Source organism: Eschrichtius robustus, chromosome 2, assembly GCF_028021215.1.
Source record: "Eschrichtius robustus isolate mEscRob2 chromosome 2, mEscRob2.pri, whole genome shotgun sequence".
Classification (NCBI taxonomy): Eukaryota; Metazoa; Chordata; class Mammalia; order Artiodactyla; family Eschrichtiidae; genus Eschrichtius; species Eschrichtius robustus.
Window position 1 is genome coordinate 179042967 of NC_090825.1, and position 27998 is coordinate 179070964.

General features: G+C 61.6%; 3 protein-coding genes across 5 annotated transcripts; 1 reads left to right on the top strand and 2 right to left on the bottom strand.

The window, feature by feature from the left end:
* Positions 1-17: 17 nt before the first annotated feature.
* Positions 18-17970, top strand: MED16 (mediator complex subunit 16). 2 transcript variants are annotated; one of them, XM_068537442.1, is made up of 17 exons: positions 18-160; positions 885-1023; positions 1549-1726; positions 2293-2400; positions 2675-2844; positions 5315-5746; positions 6413-6518; positions 8539-8694; positions 9472-9683; positions 10442-10648; positions 11621-11831; positions 12241-12374; positions 12553-12745; positions 13244-13460; positions 14580-14663; positions 15172-15314; positions 16443-17970. In XM_068537442.1, exons 3-16 carry the CDS (start codon positions 1594-1596, stop codon positions 15296-15298), a joined length of 2490 nt encoding a protein of 829 aa, XP_068393543.1. In that variant the 5' UTR covers positions 18-160; positions 885-1023; positions 1549-1593; the 3' UTR covers positions 15299-15314; positions 16443-17970. The 2 variants fall into 2 exon arrangements, with proteins under 2 accessions (XP_068393543.1, XP_068393545.1); XM_068537444.1 differs by lacking the exon at positions 5315-5746.
* A 2552-nt stretch (positions 17971-20522) lies between these two features.
* Positions 20523-23101, bottom strand: CFD (complement factor D). Its single transcript, XM_068535077.1, has 5 exons — positions 22729-23101; positions 21914-22070; positions 21683-21827; positions 21330-21587; positions 20523-20742 (listed from the first exon to the last, which is right to left on the bottom strand). The coding sequence occupies exons 1-5, from the start codon at positions 22784-22786 to the stop codon at positions 20581-20583; spliced, it is 780 nt and encodes a 259-aa protein (XP_068391178.1). The 5' UTR covers positions 22787-23101; the 3' UTR covers positions 20523-20580.
* A 2129-nt stretch (positions 23102-25230) lies between these two features.
* On the bottom strand, positions 25231-27994 carry ELANE (elastase, neutrophil expressed). Of its 2 annotated transcripts, XM_068535079.1 has the most exons (6): positions 27981-27994; positions 27408-27457; positions 26911-27067; positions 26571-26712; positions 25667-25897; positions 25231-25499 (listed from the first exon to the last, which is right to left on the bottom strand). In XM_068535079.1, exons 1-6 carry the CDS (start codon positions 27992-27994, stop codon positions 25293-25295), a joined length of 801 nt encoding a protein of 266 aa, XP_068391180.1. In that variant the 3' UTR covers positions 25231-25292. The 2 variants fall into 2 exon arrangements, with proteins under 2 accessions (XP_068391180.1, XP_068391179.1); XM_068535078.1 differs by lacking the exon at positions 27981-27994 and having other exon boundaries at positions 27408-27474.
* Between the last annotated feature and the right edge of the window lie 4 nt (positions 27995-27998).

Here is a 27998-nt window from a genome sequence, read left to right on the forward strand (position 1 = left end):
GGGGCGGAGCCGGAGCCGCTGCCGTCCCAGAAGTCTCCGGGAAGCGGCTGCGTTGCGTGGGCGAATCTTTGCTCCTGGGAAGATGGCGGCGGCGGAGCCGGGGCATTAGGGCGAGTGCAGGCTGCGGCCACCCGCTCGGCTGGGCGCACAGGCCGGCCCGGTGAGTGCGGGGCTGGGAGCTCGGGCGGTCGGCCGGGCTCCGGACGGCGCCGCGGCAGCGGGGAGCGCCGGCCGGGGAAGGCGGTAACTAGCGGGCCCGGGGCGGGGCCTGTGGGGTCAGAGGGCGGGCCTGGAGAGCAAAGGGTGCTGGGTACGCGGCCTGAGTGCGCTGGGCGGGGTCTGGGGGTCGTGGCGGAAACTTGGGGGGACCTGAGGCGGCCCGGGGGTCGGGGCATCCGGAGCAGGGGGAAATCGGGGCGGGGCCTGGAACGATCGGGGGCGGGGCCTAAGGTTATACCTCCCCGGGGAGGGCCTGAGGTGCGTTGTGGGGAGGCTTGGGGGCGCGACCTGGAGGGCCAGGTGTATGGAGGCGGGGCCTTGGGGTTGTTTGGGAGACCCTGGGATGAAAACAGAGTTTGGGCCGGGCCTGGGGACACAAGGGGCAAATTGGGAGCGGGGTGTGGAAAGCAAATACTGTAGGGGCCGGGGCCGGAAGGCTTTGGGGGCAGAGCTTAAAGACTGTTGAAGGGGCTTGTGGGCGGGGCCTCGCTGTTCCCGGGCAGGGCTTGAAGAAGCCTGGGGCCTGGGGGTCGTGATTGAGGAAGACGGGGCCGATCGTACTCCCAGTCTCACTGCGCTTTGGTAAAGGTGAAAAGAAATAACCTTAATCGATGCCCGGCGCATGGAGCGCGCTGAGGAAACGTTCACTGTTCCCGTTGTTACAGTTACCTGTGGAAGCCCGGCACCAAGCTGCTGCCCGGCCCCCTCCCAGCCTCTGTCAAAGGCAGCCCCACCGGTGCTCTTGGATGTCCGTGGACTCCTCCTTAAGGATAGACCCGGGTCCTACCCTGTCGCTCCTCACAGGTTGCACTGTCCCCAACTTTGTTCACCTGGACCAGTGCAGTCACCCCAACCCTGTCCCCCAGCCTCGCCCTCCAGACAGTCAGAGTGGCCTGTGAAACATAAACAGGCCTCAGCCCTCCTGGGGCTGCCACCTCCCTCAGGGTGAAACCCCCCAGGCCCTGCACAACCTGTCGTGTCCCCTCCCCACCCTTACTTTGCCCCGCCCCCTCACTCACCCTTTTCCTGCCCCCGCAGGGTCCCATGCCACTCCTTGAGTGCCCAGACTCAGTCCAGCCTCTGGTTCTTTGCACTGGCTTTTCCGTCCACCTGGAATGCTCTTCCTTCAGGCTGCTTGCCTCGATCCCTCACACCTCCACCAGGGAGGCCTCCCTGGCCACCCATGAGTAAAATGCAGCTCTCCCGCCACGTGTGGGGCAGGGGTTGAGTCCACTTTGTCCCCCGCACTAGCCCAGTGTCCAGCACTGCCCTTGGGGTCCTGCAGGTGCTGCGTGAACATCGATGACAAGCCAGTCCTCCCTGCTGCAGGAGCTGGTGACTGTCCTCCGTGTGTGACCTTGGCAGGTGGGCACAATGGACCTGGCTTACATCTGCGAGTGGGAGAAATGGCCCAAGAGCACCCACTGCCCGTCGGTGCCCCTGGCCTGCACCTGGTCCTGCCGTAACCTCATCGCCTTCACCACGGACCTGCGGAGTGATGACCAGGGTGCGCCAGCTGCCCCCCCCCCCCCCGGCTCCCACAGGGTCTCCTCCTCCAAGATGAGGGGTGGCGAGGGGCTCAGAGGGCCTGGAGCCGGGGGCGCTGGGAGCACCCCGTGGGATGGCTGGGGCCGGGGGTGGGTGGCCCCATGCAGCTTGCTGAGGCTCCTGCCTGAGTTTTCCAGACCAAACGTGTCACCACCTGGCTTTGAGGTGCACTCTGCCAGCCGGGCCTGTGTTGTCTCTGCCACTGAGTGACGTGCACTCAGGAGAGGGAATTAGAAAAACACAGAAACTTAGGATGAGGGAAAGAACCAGCCGTTAGTTTCCACGGAGAGACGCCCAGTGTTAGCATTTGGGGTTTGTTTTCTTCCGGTGCCGTTTTCTACGTCTCCTTTGCCCCACTGGAGGCAGGGTCATGGGCCGCTCCATCTCTACTCGGGCCGCCGGCGTGTCAGCAGCGGCTCCTGAGTCCCCGTGGCCGGGGCTTTGCTGCTTCCTCCCCGATGCCCCCAGGGGGGGTCGTCGGGCACTCGGCTGTTGTTGCCGTGTTGACCGCACCGTCCCTCACAGACCTGACCCGCATGATCCACATCCTGGACACCGAGCACCCCTGGGATGTGCACTCCATCCGCTCGGAGCACAGCGAAGCCATCACCTGCCTCGAGTGGGACCAGTCAGGTGAGGGCAGCTCTCCTTGACCCTGACTCCCAGGGCCACCTGCTCGCTCTTTTCCTGGTCCTGGCCCCGGTGTCCAGAGCTGGGACTCTAAGCCTTGACCTGTGGCTTTGCAGGCCCTGCTCTGCCCACTCCTGCTGTCCAGAGTCCTTTCCGGACTCGCCTGTGCCCCTTCCTGCTCTACTGCCCCCAGGCCGGCCTCTCCCACCCCGGCCCCTGATGGACAGTGAGGGGGGGGCTTGTGACGCGGGTTTGCCCCCCGCCCCACCCCGCACAGGCTCGAGGCTGCTGTCGGCTGATGCCGATGGGCAAATCAAGTGCTGGAGCATGGCTGACCACCTGGCCAACAGCTGGGAGAGCCCCATGGGCAGCCTGGTGGAGGGGGACCCCATCGTGGCCTTGTCGTGGCTGCACAACGGTGTGAAGCTGGCCCTGCACGTGGAAAAGGTGGGTGTCCCACCTGGGGGCGCGGCTCCTCCTCTTGTGTCACCAACACTCTTTGGTCTGCCTCGCCCGGGCCCGGCCCACACCTGCCGTGCAGGGTCAGCACCCGTGTGGCCAGCAGCCCCCGTGTGACTGACGTTGTGAGATCTCAGAATTCCTGCCTGTACCCCACGGTTCAGCCCAGTGTCCCCTCGAGAGGGGAGCCGCCTGGGTGCAGGGTGCTGAACTCAGATCGCGATGCCACGCCTCACCCGTCGCTCTCCTTACCATCAAGTGGGGCCGCCGCTGGCCGTGGTGAGGGTTCAGCGCGAGAAGGCTTGAGAGGGCTCGGTGGAGCCGTGGGGGCGCACGTGGCTTGCTCTGCCGCTGCTCCGCAGAGCCAGGAGCCCCTCCTGGGTTGGTGCTGTGGGAAATGGCTTTTCTCCCATTCCTTCCCCGTGTCTGCTCCTTGTGCCCAGTGCAGGGCCTGGGGACAGTTAACTGTCCACATCTGGCAGCAGTGCATGCGCGCTGGCTCCAGGCCGCTGGGGGCGGGGGCGGGGGCGGGGGCGGGGGCGGGGGCGGGGGCAGGGGGTGCGTGCTGCCTTCCCTTTGTCTGCTCTCTTTTTTCATGTAACAGCTCTATTGAGATACAAGTCGCTTAGTATGGTTCACTCATCTGAAGTATACAGACTGGTGGTTTACTTAGTATCTTCACAGGCTAGTACAACCATCACCATAGTCAATTTTAGACCTTTTTTTTTTTTAGTATCTTCTTTCTTTATTTCCTTTATTCGTTTATTTCTGGTTGCGTTGGGTCTTCATTGCTGCGCGTGGGCTTTTCTCTAGTTGTGGCGAGCGGGGGCTACTCTTCGTTGCCATGTGCTGGCTTCTCACTGCGGTGGCTTCTCTTGTTGCGGAGCACGGGCTCTAGGCGCGCAGGCTTCAGTAGTTGTGGCGCACGGGCTTAGTTGTTCCGAGGACTGTGGGATCTTCCCGGACCAGGGCTCAAACCCATGTCCCCTGCATTGGCAGGCGGATTCTTAACCACTGTGCCACCAGGGAAGCCCCAGACCATTCTTTTCAACTCAAAGGAAGTCTGTCCCCATTAGCCTCACTCCCCTTCCCCACTCCAGCCCCTGGCAACCATGAACCCACTCTCTGTCTCTGTGGGCTTGCCTGTTCTGGGTGTTTCCCATCAATGGAATCACACACCATGTGTCCTTCTGTGTCTGGCTTCTCTCATTAGCGTCGTGTTCTCAAGGTCTGTCCACGCTCTTGCGAACATCAGGGTTACTGTTCTTCTTACCACATACCTTTGTCTCTAAATTATAAAAGACGTATGTGCTCATTTAAAACGCTCGGGCATGCACACGGCTCTCGAAGCCCATGATGTTGAGGTCAGGCGTCTGTCCCCTCTCCCCTTGGTAGGGATTCTAACTGCAGGCCTTGCTGCCTAACCTTCTGGACCTTTCTCTCTGTGGGACGTTGCTTTTTCAAACTGCCAGCGTCTCCCCTCGGGGGTCATCTGGGGGCTTTTGCTTCTTTCTTTCTAACACTGCCAGCACCCCCACGTCCGGAAGACTCTGTTGGGGCCGTGGTCAGCCCTGCCCTCCCTGAACGCCTGGCCCTGTGGGTCTGCTCCCCAGACAGAGAGGGCACATACTCTCCCACTGCCCAGAGAGCCCTGCTTAGTCTCCAGCTCGTGCTGATTCAGTGACAGACGTGTTGCACGGATTGAAAGGAACCCGGCGCGCAGGCTGCCCCTGGGTCCACCCGGGTGGAACGCTGGGAAAGGCACAGCCGGGGACAGAAACCAGGGCCCGGGCGGGGGTTGGCTGGGGGCCCGAGGGCCCCTCCGAGGGGAGTGGAAACGTTCCTGAGCGGTTTCCACAATGGGGTGGTTGTCAACTCCTTGAACTGAAAGCCGAGAAGAGGTGGGTTTTGCTGTACGTTAATTGTAACTTAAACCTGGTTTGGAAAGGTAAAATAGCAGTGGCAGCTGTACTTTGCAGCACAGCCGGAATGCTTTACCTCCGGGGTCTGTAAACTGCAGCCTGCTCGCTCGCCCACTTTGTAAACAGTCTCGCTGGTGGCTGCTTCTCTTTGCTGCAGACGCAGGGAAAGAGCTAAGTGGTTGCAGCAGACCACTTGGCTCACAAAACCAAAAATACTGAGTGTCTGACCCTGTGAGGAAAACATGGTGGGTCCTGTTCTGCGCGTGTTGAGCCGTGTCATCCTCACCACAGTCCTCGGATGTACAGATGAGGATACTGAGGGTCAGAGAGGCCCATGTCACACAGTGCTTGAGTGGCTGAGGCAGGATCTGAACTCAAGTTCATGTTCTCGTGGCTTCTGCCACGTGGTTCCTCCATGTTCCCAAGGGTGCGACTCCCAGAAGGGCGTCCTGGGGTCACAAAGGCAGACCCCTGAAGGCCAAGCATGTGCCTGGGGCTGGTGCTGCCCCGAGCTGACCCCTCCCCCTCCCCCCCAGTCGGGCGCCTCCAGCTTTGGCGAGAAGTTCTCCCGAGTCAAGTTCTCGCCATCGCTCACGCTGTTTGGGGGCAAGCCCATGGAGGGCTGGATTGCAGTGACGGTCAGCGGCCTGGTCACCGTGTCCCTGCTCAAGCCCAGCGGGCAAGTGCTGACCTCGACGGAGAGCCTGTGCCGGCTGCGTGGCCGTGTGGCCCTGGCCGACATCGCTTTCACGGGCGGCGGCAACATCGTGGTGGCCACGGCAGACGGCAGCAGCGCATCCCCAGTGCAGTTCTACAAGGTGTGCGTGAGCGTCGTCAATGAGAAGTGCCGCATCGACACCGAGATCCTGCCCTCGCTCTTCATGCGCTGCACCACCGACCTCAACCGCCGGGACCGGCTCCCCGCCATCACCCACCTCAAGTTCCTGGCCCGAGACATGTCAGAGCAGGTGTGCCCGCCCGGCCACCCCGTGGCAGGATAGCTCGGGGCTAAACCCACGCGTGGGCAGGGCTGGTCCTTCCGGAGGCTCCAGGGGAGCATCAGTTCCCGCCTTTCCCAGCTTCTAGAGGCGCCGCATCCCTGGCTCGCGGCCCCTCCTGCATCCTCACAGCCAGCAGCGCAGCATCTCCCGTCTCTCTGCCTCTGACCCTCCCGCCTCCCTCTTATAAGGACCCTGGGATGACGCTGGGCCCACCAGGAATCCAGGGTCATCCCCGTCTCAGGGGCCTTAACTTAATCCCACCCGCAAAGTCCCCTCTGCCCTGTGAGGCGACACATCCACAGGTCCTGGGACCAGGATGGGGACATTTCTGGGGGCGAGGTTCAGCCAGCTGCACCGGGGTCCCCTCATAACCTTGCACTGATCAGCCCCCAGCTTCACGAAGTCCCAGTATGTTTCCCCGGCCCCCTTGCTTCCCGCCGGGGGTGCCTTGAGTGACTGCCTTCCCCAGGGGAGGCGGGGTCGTGGGGGCAGGTGCGGCACCGGCTGGGTGTACCTGGGTCGGAATCAGTGGCTGTGAGGCGGGTGCCGATGTGAGCCCCGTGGAGCAGCCGGAGGCCCGGAGAGGCCGAGGGGCTGGTCCAGGCCCCTCACCGAGCCGCCCGCCCCACCCAGGTGCTGCTGTGTGCGTCCAGCCAGACCAGCAGCGTGGTGGAGTGCTGGTCTCTGCGCAAGGAGGGGCTCCCTGTGAACAACATCTTCCAGCAGCTCTCGCCCGCCGGTGAGTCCTGCTCCGGCCAGCCAGGGACACGCAGCCTCCCGAGAACCTGGGGTCCTCTGGGAGCCCTCGGGTAGAGTGGGGCGCGGGGGTGACCTGAGTTTGCCAATAACGTGCCCGCCACTCCCTTCCCTCCCTCTCTGTCCCCACACCCACGCGGAGCCCCGAGTCCCCCGCCGGGACTGGCCCCCCTCCTGACACCTGTGTGGCTGGGAAGCCAGAAAAGCTACTTCCCTGGAAGCCGGGGGTGAACCTGCAGCCACACGGGGCGTGTTCCCGCTGATGGCAGCACTTTTGGCCCTGGAGTGGCCGAGGGGCCGTGTCAAGAGGCCCCTTGAGGCTCCGTCTGCCCGCAGGTGGTTGCCTAAGCTGCTCGATGTGGCCTCAGAGGAACTAAATGTGAAGAAGGTCATGCTGCCTTTCCTGAGCGACCCCGCGGGGCGGCAGAGCCACAAGGGGTCCCAGCCCTTCCCTCGTTCTTCCTCTGTCCTAGTAGCTGTGGGCGCGGCCGTCAGGCGGGTCATGGCCCCCACGCACACCCTGGGACCTTGTCACAAGCGGGACCACATCTCATGCGAAAGGGCCGTCACCCCTGTCAGCTGGTAGAGCCTTGTCCTGATGCAGATGTCCGAGTGCCGGCAGGGTCTGTGCTGAGCTCACCCACACCTCCTCCCCCCACCCCGCCCCTCGTCCTAGCTTCGCACGGCCTGCGGGCTCTTGGATCTGCCTCTTGTCCTACCTCCCTGCCTTTGCCCTAAGCGCCCCCCGCCAGCCCATCCTCCCCCTCAGGCCCCCCGCTCTGCCAGCCACCGTCCAGCCCGTGCTCCAGGGGTCGGCCTGACTTGGGTGGACGCGTGGGTCCCGGTGGACTCGGGCAAGCAGCTCAGCCTCTGACAGCGGCCGCTCCCCCTCTGACAGCGGCCACTCCCCTCTAAGCTAGGAATGTCCGGGGCCGCCAGGCTGCGTGTGGGTGCCTGGCCCGCTCGCCCTCCCTCCCTGGGCATCGCCGCAGCTGTCGCCGTTACAGCTGTGCTCAGCGTCGTCCCTCTCTGGGCCTCGGGCTCCCAGTGGGGTGACGTTTGCCAAGAGCCCCTTTGTGCTGGGCCATCCAGGGAAGAGCTCTCAGGGCAGGTGGGTAGAGGCGTGCTGTCGCAGCCAGCTTTGCCGCGTCACACACCAGCCCCAAACTCTGGCTCAGAACCACAGCCTGGAGGGTGCTGGGCCAGGCCGCCTCCCCTGCTCCGTCCTGGTTCCCTGTGTCTGCTGTCGCCCCAGGGCAGCTGGGGTGCTGGCCGCTGGCTGGGCGCCCGGGCTCACCTCAGTGTCACCTTGGAGTCTAGGTGCACGGGCACCGTTGAGCCTCTGCTCACATCACGCCCGCAGCGCCGGGGGCCAAGCCCAGATTGACGGGAACCACCCCACCCCTTGCTGGGGGGCTTCATGATCACACCGAGGGTGTGGGCGCAGGGAGGGGCCCGTCTTGGCCACCTTTCGGTCCAGCTCATGGGGAGAGCTGGGGTTCCACCCAGGACCTCTCAGACCACAGAGACAGAACCCCGCGTAAGCCGGCCGAGTCACTAGGGAATTTTGGGGTTTGTGTGGTGGCAGGGTCGGGGGTGGGTTCCCCTTCTCAGCACGTTGGCTCCTTCGAGGGGACAAGGTGGAGCCGCCCCCGCCACCTGACAGCCTCGTGGCCCAGGCGGGTGCCTCCTCCTGTTCCTGTGAAGGCCCAGGACCGGATCCTTTGGGGTGCCCCGCCCTTCCCCCCCCAAGTCATGTGAGCTCGCTGGGTCTCCAGGAGGGGCAGGGTGCTGGGTCAGGTCCACCCTTGTCGTGTTTGTCTTGTTTTCTTTTTTTAAGTTTTTTCTGTATTTTATTTATTTTTTTATACAGCAGGTTCTCATTATCTATTTAACATATATTAGTGTATATATGTCAATCTCAATCTCCCAGTTCACCCTACCACCACCCCCCTGTCTTGTCTTCATTTTGTTGCTCTCTGTCCGTCCTCACCTCCTTTTAGTTGGTGACAAACAGCCCACAATTCTCAAATGGCGGATCCTGTCAGCCACCAACGACCTGGACCGTGTGTCCGCCGTGGCGCTGCCCAAGCTCCCCATCTCGCTCACCAACACTGACCTGAAGGTGGCCAGCGACACCCAGTTCTACCCCGGCCTCGGTATGGTGTCTCAGAGCCCCGGGGGGAAGGGGGTGGGCCCTGAGCTTGGGCTTCCATCACAGGGTCCTGGGAGCCTGGCCCCCAGCCTCACGTCAGTCCCAGTGGGGCCGAGGGTGCTGCTTTCAGGATCTGATGGGCTCAAAGGGCTGTGAGGCCACCGTCAAGCTGTGCTCTTTACTATGTAGAGGGCTGTTAGCAGTCCACAGGGGAGGCTGGGAACTTGGGGAAAACTTTCCAGATAAGCTTCCCTCCCATGCCCACCCCCACCCCTGTTGTAGTACCTCATGTGGAGGTTCTGGGTTTGGGCCCTGGCGTCTGTGACCCTGGGTGAGTCAGGCTGGCCGTGTTGGTGCCGGCCCAGGGCAGCCCCCCAGCCCCCTGCTGTGGATTACGGGCTTTGGGTTCTAGGAGCCCCTGAGCTCACTGGCCTCCGTTCCGCCCCGAGGCCCTTTGTGTACATCAGGCCCAGGCCCTTTCCATCTGCTGTCCTCTCCGCCTGCCCCTCCCACTTGTCCTCCTGGAAGTCACCTGTTGCCTCACGTTGGCCAAACTTAGTGCCGGCCGCAGGGGAGCGGGGCAGAGGTGCCCAGACAGGGTGCAGTCTGCGCCACCGATTCGGGGGCCGGTTAGCCAGGACTGGACCCCACTGGGGGGTGGTGCACCCCGGTGGCTCGGGGCTCACGCCGCTCCTTAGCACAGCCTCTGCTGGGCGTGGTGGCAGCCCCTTCCCATTGTCCAGAGCTGGGTTCGGCCGCCTGACCCTACACGTGCCCCCAGGGCTGGCCCTGGCCTTCCATGACGGCAGCGTCCACATCGTGCACCGGCTCTCGCTGCAGACCATGGCCATCTTCTATAGCTCCGCAGCCCCGCGCTCCGTGGACGAGCCGGCTATCAAGCGCCCTCGGACCACAGGCCCCGCCGTCCATTTCAAGGCCATGCAGCTCTCCTGGACTTCCCTGGCCCTCGTGGGCATCGACAACCACGGCAGGGTCAGTGCTGTCCCGGGGGGACCGAGGGTGAGGCGGGGTCCCCGTGCTGCTGTCTGTGGGGGGGGGCCGCGCTCAGGAAGTGGGGGCCCTTAGGGTGCTGCTCTGACGTCAAGGAGTCCTAGGCCCCCAGTGCGCAGCAGGTGCTCTGCGAGTTGGCCTCCTGGTTCCCAGGGGAATCTGTCTGTGGCCTGGCAGGAGGGCGGGCAGCCTCACAGCCACTCTCACACACTCACGCTTTCGCTTACACCTGCCCGTGTGTTTGCACGCTCATTCACACCCTTGTACGCTCACACCTCACATTTGTCCTACTGGCACGTTCGCACACGTGCACACGTTTGCACACTCACACCCACGTGCGCGTGCCCCCCCGCCCCCCACAGTGGGCTCCTGTGAGTTGCTGTCGGGCACCCTGTGATTTCTGTTCCGGCCCCATCCTCGGTGTCTCTGGGTGGTGGGTTGGGCTTCTCGGGAGCACGAGGTCTGTGTTCCTAGGGTTCCCCAAGTGGACCTGCAGGCCCCGTCACCCGACAGGCGCCCTGCCGGCGAGGAGGCCTTTCAGACCCTATGTGGGAATCGCCACAGCTATGGAAACCTGGGGCTTGTGGCCCCCATTCACGCCACGTGGCTGGGCTGTGGCTCTGCAGCCCTCCCGTGTGACAGGACAGCGGGCAGGCCTGGGCCCCGCGCCGGCCGTGCCCTCCCTGCCCCCAGCTGCCCCTCGGGCCCCGCCCCCTCACGCCCCGCCCTCTCCTCCACAGCTGAGCATGTTGCGCATCTCGCCCTCCATGGGCCACTCGCTGGACGCGGGGCTGGCCCTGCGGCACCTGCTCTTCCTGCTGGAGTACTGCATGGTGACCGGCTACGACTGGTGGGACATCCTGCTGCACGTGCAGCCCAGCATGGTGCAGAGCCTGGTGGAGAAGCTGCATGAGGAGTACACGCGCCAGAAGGCCGAGCTGCAGCAGGTGCCCGCCCCCCTTGGCTGCTGCCTGGTCCCTCCGTCAGGGTGACCGCAGGCCAGACGGCGCACCTCTCGCTGCTGCCTCAGCCCAGGAGTGCGTGGCTGTGGGCCTGACGCCGCCTGCCTCTGGGTGGCTTTGGAGGCCTTTGCTTGTGCGATAAGAGCAGTAAACGGGAGTTTTACAGACGGGCGAGCCAGGGAGAAGTGATCGTTCAGACGCCATGGTGGCGCGCCTGTAAAACCCAGAGCCCCCCCACCCCGATTTCAGTGGGGTAGCTGTAGAGGTCAGCGCTGCTAAGAATCTGAAGTTGTCCTCTGGGCCAGCCGTTGAGGAGAAAACAGGAAGGAGAGCTCCCATTCCCATTAGCAACCTGCTGAGATGTGAGAGTGCTGGGCCTGACCCGGGAGCATGACCCGGGGAACAGCACAGGACGGAGCTGGGCTCAGAGCCAGGGACGCCAGGAGTGATCAGATCTCTTGTTATCGGGCAGAGCTGTGTGCAAGCATTTTTGTTTTTTTTGTTTTTGGCCGCACCCCTCATGCCTTGGGGGATCTTAGTTCCCCCGCCAGGGATTGAACCTGGGCCCTCCGCAGTGAGAGCGCAGAGTCCTAACCACCGGACCACCAGGGGGTTCCCTGTATGCAAGCATCTTTATGCTTCAAGTCCTCCAGTCATCCTGGGAGACAACAGGTTTCAGGAACTGTGGGGGGTGGAGCTGCATCTGTGGCCCCACCCACTTCATGCCAGGAGCGCCCCCAGTCGTGAGGTGTCCCAGGCGTGGCCCTCGGGCCCCTGGGGCACACGCGCCCGCAGGTTGAGACCCTGCCATCCTGTGAGGAAGGTCCTCCTACCTGGTTCCGCCATGAGGAGGGCGAGGCCCAGAGAGGGTTTGCGGCTTGCCCGGCTGGCCCAGCGCCTCGCTCTCCACGGCCCCTCAGGCGCATGCCCCGCCCACTCACATCCTCCACCCCCCAGGTCCTCTCTACCCGGATCCTGGCCATGAAGGCCTCGCTCTGCAAGCTGTCGCCCTGCGCAGTGACCCGCGTGTGCGAGTACCACGCCAAGCTCTTCCTCATCGCCGCCAGCTCCACACTCAAGTCGCTGCTGCGCCCGCACGTGCTCAACACGCCCGACAAGAGTCCCGGCGACCGGCTGACGGAGATCTGCGCCAAGATCACGGACGTCGGTGGGTCCTGCCCTGTCCTGCAGGCTGCCCTGGCTGCAGAGGACCCCTCGGCCGTCGCGCGTGTGTGGGGTGTTGGGGACACACGGTGGGCGTTAATGGGAACAAAGATGACCCAGCCTGGGGATGGCATCACCAGGGGCACTGCCTGTGTGGAGGCCTGGAGGCCGGCGGGAGCTGCAGGGTGCCTGGCACAGGGGGTCCGAGGGGCGGGCAGAGCGTTCTGAAGGCCAGCGGTGGACACCCAGAGCCCCTCCCTCCAACCCCGCCCTCCAGGGTCCTAGGCTCAGCCAGGCCCATCCCTCATTTGCTTGTTCACAACGTCGGCCTGTGGGGGTGGGCCCAGCTCACCGTGCGTGCTGATGGGCACATGTGAGGTTTTGACTGCCCCTGACTGCCTGTCCCCTCCCAGACATTGACAAGGTCATGATCAACCTCAAGACGGAGGAGTTCGTCCTGGACATGAACACGCTCCAGGCGCTGCAGCAGCTCCTGCAGTGGGTGGGCGACTTCGTGCTCTACCTGCTGGCTAGTCTGCCCAACCAGGTGCGCCCGCACTCCTGCTTGGAAGCCCCACCCACCCAGGAGCCCCACCCCTGGCCTTGTCCCCTGAAGCCCCACCTCCCTGCCCCTCCCAGAAGACCCCTCCCCCCAGGCAGGACCTGCTGAGGTCCTAGGATGCTGCACACGCTGAAGGAAGCCACCTGAGCCCTTCTCCCCATAGGGCTCCCCGCTGCGGCCCGGCCACAGCTTCCTGCGGGATGGCACGTCGCTGGGCATGCTGCGGGAGCTGATGGTCGTCATCCGCATCTGGGGCCTGCTGAAGCCCAGCTGCCTGCCTGTGTACACGGCCACCTCTGACACCCAGGACAGCATGTCCCTGCTCTTCCGCCTGCTCACCAAGCTCTGGATCTGCTGTAAGACGCCCAGCTCTCTACTGTCGTTCCGCCACCAAGATACAAGCCCTGGCTGAGTCCCCCCAGCAGAATATAAGCTCCCACAGGTCAAACTGGCTCTGTCGTGGCCCCCACTGTTCCCCCAGCACCCAACACAGGTCCAGGCACAGTGTGTGTGCTCGTTAACATCAGCCACTCTTAGGCACCTGTTTGCCTGTGTCACCAGGTCGTGTGTTTCTGTGGCCAGGCTCTATCGTTGTTACATCCGTGATGCCAGGAAGGGCACCCAGTGTTTGCTACATATTTTTTAAATGAATAAGTGGGTCCCCATTTTACAGAGGAGAGGACTGAGGCCCGAGAAGGGGAAGGAGCTTCCCAGGGCCACTCAGGAAGTCGGGGCAGGGCTGGGGCCTGCGCCTGGTGCTCTGTGAGCTCTGAGGAGGCCATGATGCCTCCTGGGTGGGCAGCGCTCTGGGCAGGGCTGCTGAGCAAGATGTCCCCGTGGTCCCCTCCCCGCAGGCCGCGATGAGGGCCCCACGAGCGAGCCGGATGAGGCGCTCGTTGACGAGTGCTGCCTGCTGCCCAGCCAGCTGCTCATCCCCAGCCTGGACTGGCTGCCCGTCAGCGACGGCCTCGTCAGCCGCCTGCAGCCCAAGCAGCCGCTGCGTCTGCACTTCGGCAAGCCTCCCGCTCTGCCCGGCAGTGCCACCAGCTTGCAGCTAGACGGCCTCATCAGGTGCGTGCCCGTCTCTGCCTCGGGGCCTTTGCACGTGCTGTGTCCGCTGCTTCCTTCCAGCCTGACCTCAGTGCTGCTCCCGAGACTCCCCCACCTCCACCCTCTCTCCCCTCCTGGTCACTTCCCTCCATCCAGTCGCCTCAGCCTGTGCTGATCTGTGCCCTCGGTTGTCTGGGTGACATCATCCTCCCTCTGGTCTGTCACCGCCTGCCTGGAGGGCCCACGTGGCTGACCTTGGTTACTTGGGCTCCAGCCCTTTCAGAGCTCAAGCTGACGCCCCAGTCCCCCACCGTAAATCGCACTGTAGCCTGGACTGCCTGGTGGGGCCGAAGGCCCCAGGGAATCAGAACCCTCTCAGGCAGACCTCCCAGGGCTTAAAGGTGACCTCAGGAGCCATTCTTTGGAATGTGTGGGGTCTGGACAGCCCACCCCTGCTGAGTGAGCTCACGACTGCCCAGCAGTGCCTTGGGGTGGGGGTTTGTCCCCATTTAACAGACGAGGAAACTGAACCTCAGAGATGCAGTCAGGAGGTAGCCGGCCAGGACCCAAACCCAGCACCCCACAGGCCGCCTGCCTGAAATGGTGCTCGAGCGATGAATCCCCAAGCGGAGGTTCGCGTCCCCGCCTCCCCGGGAAGCGCTCTGGGCCTTGCTTCTCCACCTTCCGCATTTTCTTGCATGTCTCGCCCGTGGGAGGAACAGCCCGATGAATCACACGCTGTGGTTTGTGCTTGGGTTTCAGAAAAAACTTTACAAGGAGAGGTGGCTGGTTGCACAAGGGGTTTCACACTCTCAGAAGTTTTCAAACGTGTGATACGAGCATAACAGGCCGCCCCGCCCCAGCCCCAGGTCCTCTCTGACGGGCTCTGGGTGCCAGGCTCTCAGACGTCGCGGCGGTTCTGGGCCGCCACCCCGACCCCGGCCGGGGGTCTGTGGGCGGAGGGCGTATAGAAGCCCCGCTTGCGGACTCTCCCTGTTCCCCGGCGAGCGTGCGTCACGCACGCTTTGCCTTTAGGAGAGGGACCTGTGCTGGCGTGTGCGTGCGTGTGCGCGTGCGTGTGCGTGCGTGCGCATGCGTGCGTGTACGCCCTCGAGCCACTCCCATGCCCCTCTCCGTCAGGGCGCCGGGCCAGCCCAAGATGGACCACCTGCGGAGGCTGCACCTGGGTGCCTACCCGACGGAGGCCTGCAAGGCCTGCACCAGGTGAGCACTGCAGCAGACGCCGGGCCCGCTCTGACACCGGCGGTTTCCCGCCTGGGAACGGGGGTCCTGGAGTGCCTCCCTTGTGGGGCTGCTGAGCGGGTGCCCCAGGCGGTCTTCATAAAGGGCCGAGGTGGCCCAGCGGTGAGCGGCTGACCCGAGCCTGCCCTTGAGGGGCTCCCAGTGACCTGACAAGTGCAGACATGAAGGAGTGACTGCAGCAGTGCTGTGCTTTGCAAACGTGGCCCCGAGTGCTGCCAGACGACCCCAGGGTCACACCACTAGGGACGGGCTGAGCCAGGACTCAGACCCACAACCCCTCCTCTGTCCACTGAGGGAGGTGAGGGGGTGGTATCTGAACTGGGACGGAAGGATGTGGAGGAATTAGATCAGTGTGGGGGGAGTGGGGGCTGCAGGGAACAGCATTCCTGGGGTGGAACAGCATGTGCAAAGGCCCTGTGGCCACCACCCAACCCTGCCTAGTGCCCCACCCTCCCGACTCTGCCTGCAGGTGCGGCTGTGTCACCATGCTCAAGTCACCCAACAAGACCACGGCTGTCAAACAGTGGGAGCAGCGCTGGATCAAGAACTGCCTGTGTGGGGGGCTCTGGTGGCGGATGCCCCTCAGCTACCCCTGACTGCGCCCAGGCCCCTGTAAGTAGATTCTTTTTCTTTTCTTTTTTTTTTTCTTGTCTGGTGAATATGGTCTTTAATTATTAGTTGGATAACTTCTAAAAATTTCATTGTAGTTGACTTACAAGGTTGTTAGTTTTTGGTATATAACACAGTATATAAATTTATATATATACATATGTGTACACACACACGTTCTTCTTCCTACTCTTTTCCATTATGGTTTATGACAGGATATTGAATATAGTTCTCTGTGCTATACCATAGGACCTTGTCATTTATCTATTTTATATGTAGCAGTGTGTATTTTCTAATCCCACACTCCTAATTTATCCCTCTCTCCTTTGGTACCCATGAGTTTGTATTCTATGTCTGAGTCTGTTTCTGTTTGGTAAATAAGTTTATTTGTGTCATATTTTAGATTTCACATGTAAATGATATCGTATGATGTTTGTCTTTCTCTTTCTGACTTACTTCACTTAGTATGATAATCTCTGGATCCATCCATGTTGCTGCAAATGGTATTATTTCATTCTTTTTATGGCTGAGTAATGTTCTTTTGTGTGTGTGTGTGTATATATATGTACATATACCACATGTTCTTTATTCATTCATCTGTCGATGGACATTTAGGTTGTTTCCATGTCTTGGCTATTGTGAATAGTGCTGCTGTGAACATTGGGGTGCATGTGTCTTTTTGAATTATAGTTTTGTCTGGACATTTGCCCAGGAATGGATCATATGGTAGTTCTATTTTTAGTTTTTTGAGGAACTTCCATACTGTTTTCCACAGTGGCTGCACCAATTTACATTCCCACCAACAGTGCAGGAGGGTTCCCTTTTCTCCACACCCTCTCCAGCATTTGTCATTTGTAGACTTTTAAATGATGGCCATATTGACTGGTGTAAGGTGATACCTTGTTGTAGTTTCGATTTGCTCTTCTCTAATAATTAGCGATGTTGTGCATCTTTTCATGTGCCTGTTGGTCATCTGTATGTCTTCTCTGGAAAAATGTCTATTTAGATCTTCTGCCCATTTTTTTGATTGGGTTGTTTGTTTTTTTAATATTGAGTTGTATGAGCTGTGTATTTTGGAAATTAAGCCCTTGTTGGTCGCATCGTTTGCAAATATTTTCTGCTGTTCCGTAGGTTGTTTTCGTTTTGTTTATGGTTTCCTTTGCTGTGCAAAATGTCAGTGGATTCCCGATGGGTTTAAAGGAAAGGCACGCTGTCCCCTTGCTGGTCACAGAGCAGCCACGCACTCCAGACCTTCATTGGGTGCGTGAGACAATGCCACCCTTGAACTATGCTTTTGGGCCCTTATCAGCTGCGCCAGCACCTCTGTAACCGGCAGGGCAGGTGAGGACACGGCCTGAAGCCTCAAGTTGGCACCCTCGGCCCAGCGGGCCCTGCTCTTTCTTCCTCGGAGCCTACTGGCGGATCCGGGTGGAGGGCCTGGCCGCATGGCCTCCATAACAGGTGGTGACTGAGACAGGCCTGGGCCTGCCCTGAGGATCTCACTGCCCCGGGTAGAGCCACGGCTGTGTCCCGACCCCTGGGACCCCAGAGCGCAGTGACCGCCCCGGATTTCCCAGGTCCCAGCTCAGAGGGTCCAGGACAGCTCAGGCCTCTGTCCTTCAGAACATCCCACATGAACCTGCCGGGTGTCCAGTGGCCACTGTCAGTGACACCAGCCCGGGCGTCTGCTTCGGGTTCCTCACCTGTACCTGTCACTGCTGAGCCCTCGCGACCGCCGTCTCTGACCTGGGCAGACCAGTAAACGTCCCCACTGGGTGGCTGGTGTCTTGTCGGTGTCCTGGGCGCCACCCGGCAGCCCCCTCGCCCCCGGAGCCTCCCTCCCTCTCCACAGGCATGTGGTTCTGCCCCTGTGTGTGCTGCTCTCCTGCTCTGTCAGCATTTATTGAGCACCTAGTGTCTGCCAGGCACAGGGGTCCCTGCACGGGGGAAGCAGTGGGCTGGACATGGGTGGGGGCTGCTCCCCGCCGCCTGGGTTCCTGCGCACATGAGTGTCTCTGTCTCTGCTTTCCCTCTGCATCCCTCCCCCTCCCCTCTCCCCTGGGTTTCCTGAGCTCCGCGGCCCCCAGGGGTCCTGCTTCGCCAGCAGCCGCTTCCACCCGTTATGCCTGGCTCTCCGCAGGCCCCTGGCACAGCGCCTGCCTGTTAAGTGGTGATTGCGTCTCTTGTTTTCCTTCTGGAGGCCAAAGGGAGGGCAGGCCGGCCGGGCGCCCCGCGGAGGTCAACACGCGGCAGCGGTGTCTGTCGGGCTTTCAGGGGCTGGCAGCGCTCCAGGGGCCCCATTACCTGGGCCAGGGGCCGCTTCCCCGCCGGCCCGCCCACCTGCGGCAGCAGCACTTGGCGTCTAGGTCCTGCCGTCCGAGAGGTGCTTCTGCGGGGACCTGTGGGGACCCGGAGCTGCTGGCTGTGCCGGGAGGGGTGGAGACACCCTGCCTTGGACTCACCTCCCGTGCTGCTGCCACCGCCTTCTGTCCCCTTGGGGAAAGGGGACCCAGGGCTGCCTCCCTGGTCGAGGGGCATGTGGTCCACGTTCCTACATATTTTTTCTCAGCCTTCTACCCCATTTGACCATGTTTTTTTAAGCAACTTGTGTTTCTCAAGTCATTTGAAGTCTTTAAACCAGTTATTTGTCTTAGGAAAATGAGCCTGTTTCTTGCACTCATGTTTCATTGGTTAAGGTTAAATTGTGGGCATTTACACCCCGGCCACCATCTTCGGACGTTCCCTGGAAGGTGGGTCCGCATATCCTCCCCTTGGGTCTGGGGCTCACACCTGTTCCCATCTGTCCTATGCAGGGGAAGTGGCCCCGGGTGACCCTGAGGCTGGTGGGAACCGGCCTGGCTCCTGGGCCCTCATCCTGGAGCCTCCAGGCCTCTGGTCATCTAGGTGGTGGGACAGGGACATGCGCCCCTCCCCCCCCACATCCTTGTGACCCGGACCCGCACAAGCTGAGCGCAGTGAATGGCGAACGGGGATGGCTCTGCGTCGCCGAGTTTGGGGCAGTTTGTTACGCAGCAGCAGATAACCGGAATGCTCCGTGAACTGCTGTGACAAGCCCAGGGGGCATAAGCGGGCCCGGCTGTCCAGAAGCGTCGGGCTCATCTGGGGGCCATGGGGGGGCCACCTGCTGAGGGCCCTGCTGGAATGTTCCTCCAGGTTGGGAGGGGATTTGTGGGTGGGGATGTTCCCTTGCCCCCCGTCCTGCCCCCACCATGTGTCCACACGGGTCCCCCCCTCTGGGGTCAACAAGGGCAGGTGTTACTGTGACAGGAAGAGGCAGGTCAGTCCGTCGGGCTGCGTGTCCACTGTGCCCTCAGCCTCCTCAGAGCCAGGTCCACGGGTCCCAGCTGCAGGTGAGGAGGCCGAGGCCACCATCCTCTGGAAACAGAAGCGGGAAGCTGCCCTTGACTCCCCATGGCAAGTGGGCTGCCGTCTGCAGTGGGGGGGCACGGCCACGTGGGCCACCCTCCCTGTACGCTCCTCCTCCCCTGTGGCTCAGGGTTGTCCCCTCCCCCTCCCACCAGCATCTGTGGGGAAATTGCTAGAAGAGGCCCTGCAGGGTCACAGGGCTCTCAGACGGCTGTGTCACAGGGACTTCTGAGTTTTCATGTGACTGCAGAAACCCCCCATGGGGTAGAAAGCATGGAGCCTATGTCTCCTGCCTGGAGACCCACAGACCCCTCCCCCTCTGCCCGCCCCACCCACTCCATCTGGTCCTGCTCTGACCTCAGGGCCCCCGGCTCACCAACACGGACAGCCTAGTCTGGTCTGTAGCCCCCACTAGTGGAGCCAGGTAAAATGCAGGACGACAGTTAAATCTGAATTTCAGATAACAGTGAATAAATTTTTTAGTCTAAATCTGTCCCAAATATTACATGAGATATAAAAAGTATTTGTTGTTTTCCTGAAATTCCCATGTAACTGGACATGCTGTATTTTTATTTGCTAAATCTGGTAGGTAATCCTACCATGCCACCTCCTGCCACCTCCACAGTGGATCATTTCAAGGCCACTTCCTGGTGTCATCGCTTCATTCAGAAAATACCTATGGGATGAATGAGTCTGTGATGGCTGAATGACCAGCAGTTATGTTTCCCTTTCCCCACTCATTTAAATGTGAACAGCTTCTTAAATTCCACACGAAATTCCTGAGTACGCTGAGGAGAACCCCAGGCCCGTCTTCAGGGTGACTCATGAGTTCCATCCTGTGCAATGGAATATTTGACCCGGTTCCTGTGAGCAGGGCTGGGTCTCAGCTGTGTCTACACAGTAAGCACTCAACTAGTGCTTCCATATGAATGAACGCTCCACAGCAGAAAAACAAAAACTGGCCATAGGTTCCAATTCCAATCCCTGGTGGCGCACACGACCACCTCTCAGACCCTCAGTCTCCTCGACCGAAGAGAGGTCAGAGACCCCCTTTGTGGACCAGGCTTAACACCTGGGGCCTAGTAGGTGCTGGGCTTCAGTGGCCCCTCGTCCAAGTGGGAGAGAGGGCACAGGGCCTCAGGACCTGGGTTCTGCCCTGTCACCTCCCAAAAGGGTAAACAGACCCAGGAGGACAGTGAGTCCCCTGGGCCTCCAATCAATGGAGCTGCTCTGGGACACCAGTCAGCTTTGTTCAGTGAACCGCACAGCACCTGGGGATGGCCTATGAACGCAGGCCCTGTGGCTCTGGGCTCATTTCCATCCAGGCTTTGCTCAGGAGCTTGTGTGTGACCTCAGGAACTTCTGTGTGATGTCAAGAGAGTCGCACGGCCTCTCTCAGCCTGTTTTCCCATTTGGGACACGGGTCCTAAGAACACAAGTTCTCTGTGTACCTAGATCTCAGCCCAGAGCAGGGTCTGGCACACAGCAGGCCCTCACTTTCTGCTCGGGAAGCAAGGACCAAGGGAACACCCACCCCCACTCGTGCCCCTCCCTGGGTCTCCGGGCGTCTCTCCTATTTCCAGGGGAGAGTAAGGGCGCCACCGCGTGGCCGAGACGTGAATCGACTCCTGGCAGCTCCAGCCCGGCTTGAAGGGCGTGGGGTCTCCGGACTTTTGTCCCCGAAGATCCCTCCGCCAGGCACGCCGTCTCAGCCTTTGGGTCACCTCCTGGCACCGCATTACCAGGACGCTGCCGCCCCCCTCAGTCTGGCTCGCCTCCATCCACTCCCTCACGCAGCGTGCAATCTGTAAAGGCGGACCGGGCGCAGGAGTGGATGACTTTATTGCTCGGGCCCCCGTGACCGCCGCCCCTCAGGTCCTCCTCAGGCAGCTGAGCCCTCAGCCATCACTCCGTCTATCCAGGCCACGTAGCTCGCCAAGCGCGTGTAGATGCCGGGCTTCTTGCGGTTGCCACAAACACGTGAGCCCGAGGTGACCACGCCCTCGGCCACGCCGCCGCACACCAGCGGGCCTCCAGAGTCACCCTGCAGGGAACGATGTCATGAGGTCCGGTGCAGGGCCGCCGCAGGCGTCCGGCCTGCCCTTCGGCGTCCGGCCCTGCTCCACAGGCGCCTGCTGCAATCCCCCTCAGCCCGCCGGTCCCAACAGTTCCCTCGCTCGTCAATCTCAGGCCCCACCTCCGCCGGCTTTCGGTTCCGCCCCTCTCCGGGCTCCAGTCCGAACTCCGTCCCACGGAAGTGGAGCAGCCCCCTACTCCGACCCTGCCCCACTCCAAGCTCGGGCCCCAACTCGTCCGCACCCTCTTCCAAATCCCACCTCTCCTCCCAACCCTGCCTGGACCTCAGGCCAGCCACGCCCACCCAGTCTGTGTCATTGACCCTCCCATCTCAGGCCCCACACCTGCCTCAGGCCACGCCCACTCTCCTGGTGGGGGGCACTCTGCGAGCTCCCCCGCACGACCCGGCCTTTCCATCAGCCTCGCCTCCCGTATTCCCGCGCGCCCCGCCCATTCTGTTGGCTCCGCCCCCAGCAGGCCGGCCCCCCCCCCTCTGCCCCGCCCTCCCGAGGTCGCGGCTCCCACCCCTCTACTGGCCCAGCCCCGCCCTTGCACCTTGCAGCTGTCACGGCGGCTGCTCTCCGCGCACATCATGCTGTTGGTGATGGTGCCGTCATGGTACTTGCGCAGGTTGCAGGTGGCGCGGTCGAGCACCGGCAGGAGTAGGTGCTGCAGGCGGTCGGGCCGCCGGCCAGTGTGGCTGACCACGCCCCAGCCGGCCACGTCGCAGAGCGTGCCGGCCGCCACGTCGCGGTCCTCGCGCTGCCAGGGCAGGGGCTGCACAGCGGGGCCCAGCACGGCCTTCTCAGAGAGCTGGGGGTTGGGGCGGAAGGGGATGTTAGCGTCGGGGCGGGGGCGGGGCGGGGGCCCCGGGGCAGCACGGGGGACTGGGGCTAGACTCAGCAGACCTGCAGCAGGAGGAGGTCGTGGTCGATGGTGTCCGGCCGGCTGTCCGGGTGGGGCACTGCGCGTAGCACGTCGTACAGGCGCTTGGAGGGCTCCGGCTGTGACAGGGAGTGCGCGCCCAGGAGCACCTGCACCTTCCCGTCGGCCCTGGGAGTGGGGTGGACCCACATCAGAGCCACGTTCCCGCCCCACCTCACCCCATCCCGTCCCGCCCTTTGCCCCAGGCCACTCACACATCCTCCAGGCAGTGCGCTGCGCTCATCACCCACTGCTCGGCCACCAGGAAGCCTCCGCACACGTGCTTGCCCTTCACCTGCACGGATGCCATGTAGGGCCGCGAGTGGGACATGGCCTCTCGGCCGCCCAGGATCCTGCCACGGGGCTGAGCTCCTGGAGGTAGTCAGGTCAGCGTGAGGACTTCGGGGGTGACTGCAGCCCCCCGCTAGGATTCCATCTCTATCCCGAGGCGGCTCCAGCACCCCTCAGACCTGGAATTCCATCCTTACAATCCTCCCCCACAGAGTTGCAAACTCCGGGGGGCCCAGGGAGGAATGCCCGAGAAGACAGATGATAGGGAGTGACGAGTCTGGGGCAAACTCCATACCTACACATTGGGCCTGAGGCTTCAATTTAAACATAAGGAAAGCCGGACTGTCCAAACCCAGCACCCCTGCCAGCCATTTGCCCCTCAAGCTGCCGGTTTTCCAGTGTGTGGAAAGCTAGGTTCAAAGTTTTGAGAATTCCTCCTGGTGGTCCAGTGGTTAGGACTCGTTGCTTTCACTGCCGAGTGCACGGGTTCAATCCCTGGTGGGTGAACTAAGATCCCACAAGCTGCACAGCCCGGCCCCCTCCCCCCCCAAAAAAAAAACCTCACCAAAATTGTAAGAATTCCTTGGTTTTCAGAGCCTTCTGTTCACGTGAAACCTGCCCCCCTCCCTGCCCACTTAGGGGGCTGGAGGACAGTCCTGTTTGACGGAGCAGGCCCCCTGGCTGGCCGCCCTGCAGGCTGGTGGCCCCCAGCGGTCACCGCAGGCCCAGGTCCACTCACCACACACGGCCGCCCCGAGGAGGATCAGAGCCGCCAGGTGCAGGGAGCGGTCCGCCATGATGCTGCCGTGGCCTTGACACTGACCCAGGCCAGGCCCTGGGGGTGCTTTTATGAGGGTGGAAGGGGGCGGGCGCTCCCACAGGTCCTATCGGCCGGGTGAGCAGCAGCCCAGTTGGGCAAGGGGAAGCCGCCTGTCCACCCTCCCCAGGGGTGTGGTTGTCTTCCACGGACTTTGTACCAAGAGTATAGACAGGCTGCTGGGCGTGCGTCCCGCCTCTGTGAGCCTGGCCCAGGGCTGGCCCCGGTGTGGGGAGCAGCCCCTCAGGACTGGCAGCAGGCAGAGCAGAGGGATGGACCTACACCCAACCCCACGGCCCCGTCTCCCCAGAGTGCCTTTGCAGCCCCAAAGTTTCACAACAGCAGCTGGAAACCACAGTTTGTAAACAACCCACTTCCTCATTTTCTGCTTCTCTCTTCTTTGTCTTCCTCCTGCAACTTGGAGAGGAGGTCGGGTGGGGGTAGGGGAGAGGTCATCCAACACCCTTGTCCCTGTTGCTGTGGCTCTGGAGTTTGATACCCCAACATGTAGAATATTGGAAAGGTGGTGTGTATGGGGCAGCTGGAAAGACTGTTGGATACAAGTCACAGAAAAACCGAGGCAAACTGGGTGGAGCCTTCTACAAGGAAATTACGTGGAAAGTTCATGGGACTACCTTCAGGTGTAGCTTGATCCAGTTACCTGCACAAGGTCAGGTTTCTGCCTTTGGTTCCTCCTTTCCTCCTTGATAGCTTTTCTCCTCACCAGGCTCCCCTGTTGTGACTCCAGGGGCCCCAGACTCAGCCCAGGAGCTCAGTCAGCCCCTCTGCAAATTCCCCATCGCTCTAGCCAGAATCTCAAGCCTGCCTCTGACTGGCCGAGCTTGGATCTCATGCCCCTACACCGTCACTGTGGGCAGGGGATGGCAGGTTCTGAGGAGCAGAACCTGGGTCACGTGGCCCTCTGTAAGTTCGGGATGGTGGGTCAACATCTCATGAACCTACTAGGGGGAGATGCTGCGTGTGACCAGAAGGGCGGGGAGGACCTCAAGCTGTTCCCAGTGGGAACAGTGCACAATCTTTTCCCCTCTACTTCTTTTCATGGTGAAAAGAAAAATAGAAAACAACATAGCAAATGCGATTTGTTAGATCCCAACATGTTTTCTTACTCAAATCAGAAACTCTGAAACGAAAGCCCATTCGCATGTGGAGTCCAGATTATGTAAGTAAGAGTGTTGGAAATTGCAACAAAATTTGGAAATGACCCAACAAGACAAGATGGTTCAATAAATAACCCTGCATGTCCCCGGATGCTTTGTTGACATGGAAAGACCGCCAGGGTGTAGTATTAAGTGGAAAAAGTGATTGCAGGGCAGTGGGTCACCTTTCTGAGCCGCTGGCACTTGGGGGGAGGTGTGCCCCGGTGACAACCTGCGGGAAGAGCTGGCAGGCAGAGGGAACAGCAAACGTAACGACCTTGAGGTGGGACCCCCGGGGGGGGGGTGCTGCAGGGATGGGGTATTTGAGGATTTGGCACGAGGGGACAGAGAAGGAGAGATTTATCCTGGCCCCCTGGTGTGAGGTCCGGGGTGGGGTAAGGGGTGTTGCCTGATGTTACTTCTCTCATTTGCTTGCTTGGGTGATTGTTTCCCCCACCATCAGACTGTGAGCCGAGTGATGGCAGAGGCCACATGTGTTGTGGTCCCCACCTGTGGCCCCAGGAGGTTCCTTCTCAGGCTCAGAGGCAGAAGAGGGGTACAGGCTGGTCGTCTCCCCCAGGGCTGTGACTCCTTCGGGGCTGGGTGTTTCCTTGTAAAACATCTGATCGGCTTTGCCCCCCGACCCCTGCCAAGGCAGAAGGCTGGGGAGGTGGGGGAGGGATTGTCTCCCCACCCAGTGAGGCCAAGGCTGGCCTGGGACCCCAACCCCTGGCTGGGTCCTTCCCAGATAGCGCCTCACTCTTCCCCACAGGGAAACAGGCTCAGAGACAGCAAGCAAGTTGCCCAAAGTCACAGAGCTGGGACTCAAACCCAGGCTCCTGAGCGTGGCTTCACAGCTCTCTGCACCTCCACTTCCTCATCTGTAAAGTGGGGCAACTCATAGGACCTGCCTCGAGGGTGGAGAGGACCAGTTGAGTGAATACTTGCAAAGACTCAGAATGATTTCTATGCCTTGTAAGCACTCATGAACACTTGCTACAGTGCTTTTCATTACCGCCACCTGCAACATTAGTTTAATTATGCTTTATAGGAGGAAAAACCAGAAACGGCAATCAGTATCCTTTTGTAGAGGGTGGGGATGGGACTTCTTACCCCAATGCCCTGAATTAGCTGCCACCTGGTGGCAGCGTACTCGTGACATGCCCAAGACATTCTCCTGAGGACTTTCGACACTCGGTTGCACAACCAACAAACACCCAGACACATCCTACAAAACAGAATGTTTTTATTGTGCCAGGTGCCGCATGATGCTGCATGGGAAGGGCCCGGCCAGGGGCAGGTGAGGTGGGGTGACAGGAGAAGCCCCTTCTAGCAGGTCCTGCCTGCAGCATCCCTAGGGTGGAGAGAGGGGCTGTTATCGTCACCGTAGAGGTGGATGATGGAGTTGATCCAGTCTGCAAACTTGGCAACGGAGACAAAGGTGTCTGGGAAGATCCCAGAGCCGCAGCCCCCTCGGATGAAGGAATCGATCCCATGGACCAGCCCGTTGCAGACCAGGGGCCCGCCGGAGTCCCCCTGTGGAGCCAGACAAGTTCGGGAGGCTGGGCTTCCAGTCCCCACCCTCACACCCCCATCCACCCCCTTCAGGGTCGGGGATTCCTTCCACGGGTCTGGCTGTAGTCCTGGTTGCTGCAGCCTGGATGGGAGTGGGGTGGTGGCTCGAGGGGACATGGGGTACGTACAAAGCAGATGCCAGCATGCTGGCCTGGCACCAGGGTGCACACGTTGGAGGGGCGGCAGAGGGCTGTCACCACGGTCATGTTGAGCTGCTGCAGGACTCGGGGCGGTGGCCGGTTCGTGTCCAGCTGGCCCCAGCCCATGGCCACACACTGCACCCCTTCACCCACGCCTTGGTCCTGGGCGGGCAGCCGGGCCACCTGCACGTTGGTGTTGATGGTGGCCATCCCACTGAGCTGCAGCAGGTGGGACGGAGCAGTGGCATGTCACAGAGGGTGGGGAGTGACGACCCTCGCCTCTCTGGGCCCTGGTTTCCCCAACCGAGGCTCCACCATGGTCCTGGGATGTTTCAGAGCAGGACACCCGCCCTGCAGGGTGCCTCCCACTTCAAGCCTCAGTTTCCCTGTCTGTAAAGTGGGAGCAGTCACCGTGGCTCAGGGCATCCCTGGATCTGTCTTGAGTGCAATAAACAGTAGGTAATAAAGCAAACTATGGGCCACAGCAACGACCATAAAACCCTTCTTCTAGAACATTCCCTGAGAATAATCATAGCTGGGCAAACAGAGGGGAAAGGCAGGTTTCTCCTTCCAGTCTCCCACTGGCTCGAATGTGGGGAATTTTGCCCCATTTGGCAAAGAGGGAGACTGTCCCTGCCCTCCACCAGCGGGCACAAAAATACCTTTCTCTCTGTCACCTCATCTAATCTCTGACAGCCCTGCACGGCGGGAGTGAGGGGGGGGAGTATTTCTCTGTTTTACAGAGGGGGAGACTGAGGCACACAGAGATGGGGACGACACCAGGTCTGCGCCCGCCAGCCTTGTCCCCCAGGCTCCTGCCCCTCCCCCGCCCTCCCCAAGCCTCCCGCGGGCCTTTGCACCTGCCCTTCCTGCCTCGCCCCCGGCCGCGCACCTGGAGAACCGTGATGTCGTTCTTCAGGCTCAAGGGGTTGAAGCCGTTTTCAAAGACCCGCTGGACCCTGAACGTCTGCCGGGTCCGCTCTCGCCGCCGCAGGTTATGTGCCCCCAGCACCACGCGCACCGACCGGAAGTTCCTGGGGCGGGGGGACAGGAGGTGATTGGGGCGCCCCCGGGGTCGGGAGCGGCGGGGAGACCCCGCCCGAGCGCAGGAGGACCTGCAGACCCTCGCGCCTTCGCCGGAAGGCCCCACCCCGGGCCCGCAGCACGGCCCGCGCGACCCTCGCGCGGCGGGCGGACTGGAACCCGAGATGGGGACGCGCGGGGACACTCACAGGTCGCTCAGACAGTGCGCGGCCGACAGCACGAAGTTCCGCGCGATCAGGGCGGCGCCGCAGAAGTGGTGTCCGCGCCTCTGCAGGGACGCCATGAAGGGCCACGCGTGCGGCCTGGCCGGCCGGCCCCCCACGATCTCCGAGGCCAGCGCGGGGCCTGGGGGCAAGGGCGGTGGCGGCGGTGAGCGGCGCGGAGGAGCCCCGCCCCAGCCCGGGAACCGCTCCTCTCCCAGGACCCCACCGGGTCGGGTTCTTGGCGTGCTTGTCGCCCAGAGAGGGGAGGGGGCCTGCACGGTCCCCCTGCCAGGGCGCAGCTAGATCTGGACTTCACCCGCTGGGAGTCCCCAGAGACCCCGCTGTTCAGACCTCACCACTCAGGACCTCAGCGTCCTCCTTATCCCAGCTGTCACTCCCCATGAGGATGAGGGGGCCGGGAGGGTCCCCAGCAGGTGGAGAGGCAGGAATGGACCCCAGGGACAGACCCGGGCTCCGCTCACCGCCCAGCAGCACGGCCAACAGGACAGCGGCCAGGGCAGGGCTGGAGGGTCTGCAGCTTTGGATCATGGTTGGGCGGGAGCTCTGGCGTCTCTGCCCTTTGTGCCCACCTGCCCCTCTTATAGCCCCCATGGCCGGAGGCCGTTGCAGTTGCCCGTGGGGGGGCCTGGTGCCCCCGCTTCCTCTCCCCATCCTGGGACGTGGGGGATGAAGGGGTGATGGGAAGAACAGCGGGGAGAGGATGTGTGCAAGGGGCGGGGCTGGCTCCAGGAGGGTCCCCAGATCAAACTCAGGATGCACAATTAAATTGGAACATCAGATAAACTTTTTTTTTTAAGCATAAGTATATCCCAAGTATAAGCACAGGATGTACTTACGTACAAAGTTAGTCTTTGTTTATCCGACATTCAAAGTTGGCTGGGCATACTGTATTTTTGCTAAATCTGGCCACCCCGGCCCAGAGGAGTTGGCTGGGACGCCCACGTGCCTCAGTTTACCCAGGGCAACGGCAACCACCTGCACGCAGCCCTGTCCTGACATTTGGGAGGCGTGGCAGGGGCCCCCCCATGAGCTGCCTACCCAGTGACATGGTG

Excerpts from the sequence above, each read along its gene's own strand:
- MED16 (XM_068537442.1), top strand. The coding sequence starts at position 1,594 with ATGGACCTGGCTTACATCTGCGAGTGGGAGAAATGGCCCAAGAGCACC. Across the intron at positions 10,649-11,620 it reads AGAAGGCCGAGCTGCAGCAG|GTCCTCTCTACCCGGATCCT; the intron begins GTGCCCGCCCCC and ends TCCACCCCCCAG. Across the intron at positions 12,375-12,552 it reads TGGCTAGTCTGCCCAACCAG|GGCTCCCCGCTGCGGCCCGG; the intron begins GTGCGCCCGCAC and ends TTCTCCCCATAG.
- CFD (XM_068535077.1), bottom strand. The coding sequence starts at position 22,786 with ATGGCGGACCGCTCCCTGCACCTGGCGGCTCTGATCCTCCTCGGGGCG. Across the intron at positions 22,071-22,728 it reads CCTCGGGGCGGCCGTGTGTG|GAGCTCAGCCCCGTGGCAGG; the intron begins GTGAGTGGACCT and ends GACTACCTCCAG. Across the intron at positions 20,743-21,329 it reads GCCGCCGTGACAGCTGCAAG|GGTGACTCTGGAGGCCCGCT; the intron begins GTGCAAGGGCGG and ends CGTTCCCTGCAG.
- ELANE (XM_068535078.1), bottom strand. The coding sequence starts at position 27,474 with ATGATCCAAAGCTGCAGACCCTCCAGCCCTGCCCTGGCCGCTGTCCTG. Across the intron at positions 27,068-27,407 it reads GTTGGCCGTGCTGCTGGGCG|GCCCCGCGCTGGCCTCGGAG; the intron begins GTGAGCGGAGCC and ends CCTTGCCCCCAG. Across the intron at positions 25,500-25,666 it reads AGCATGCTGGCATCTGCTTT|GGGGACTCCGGCGGGCCCCT; the intron begins GTACGTACCCCA and ends CTGGCTCCACAG.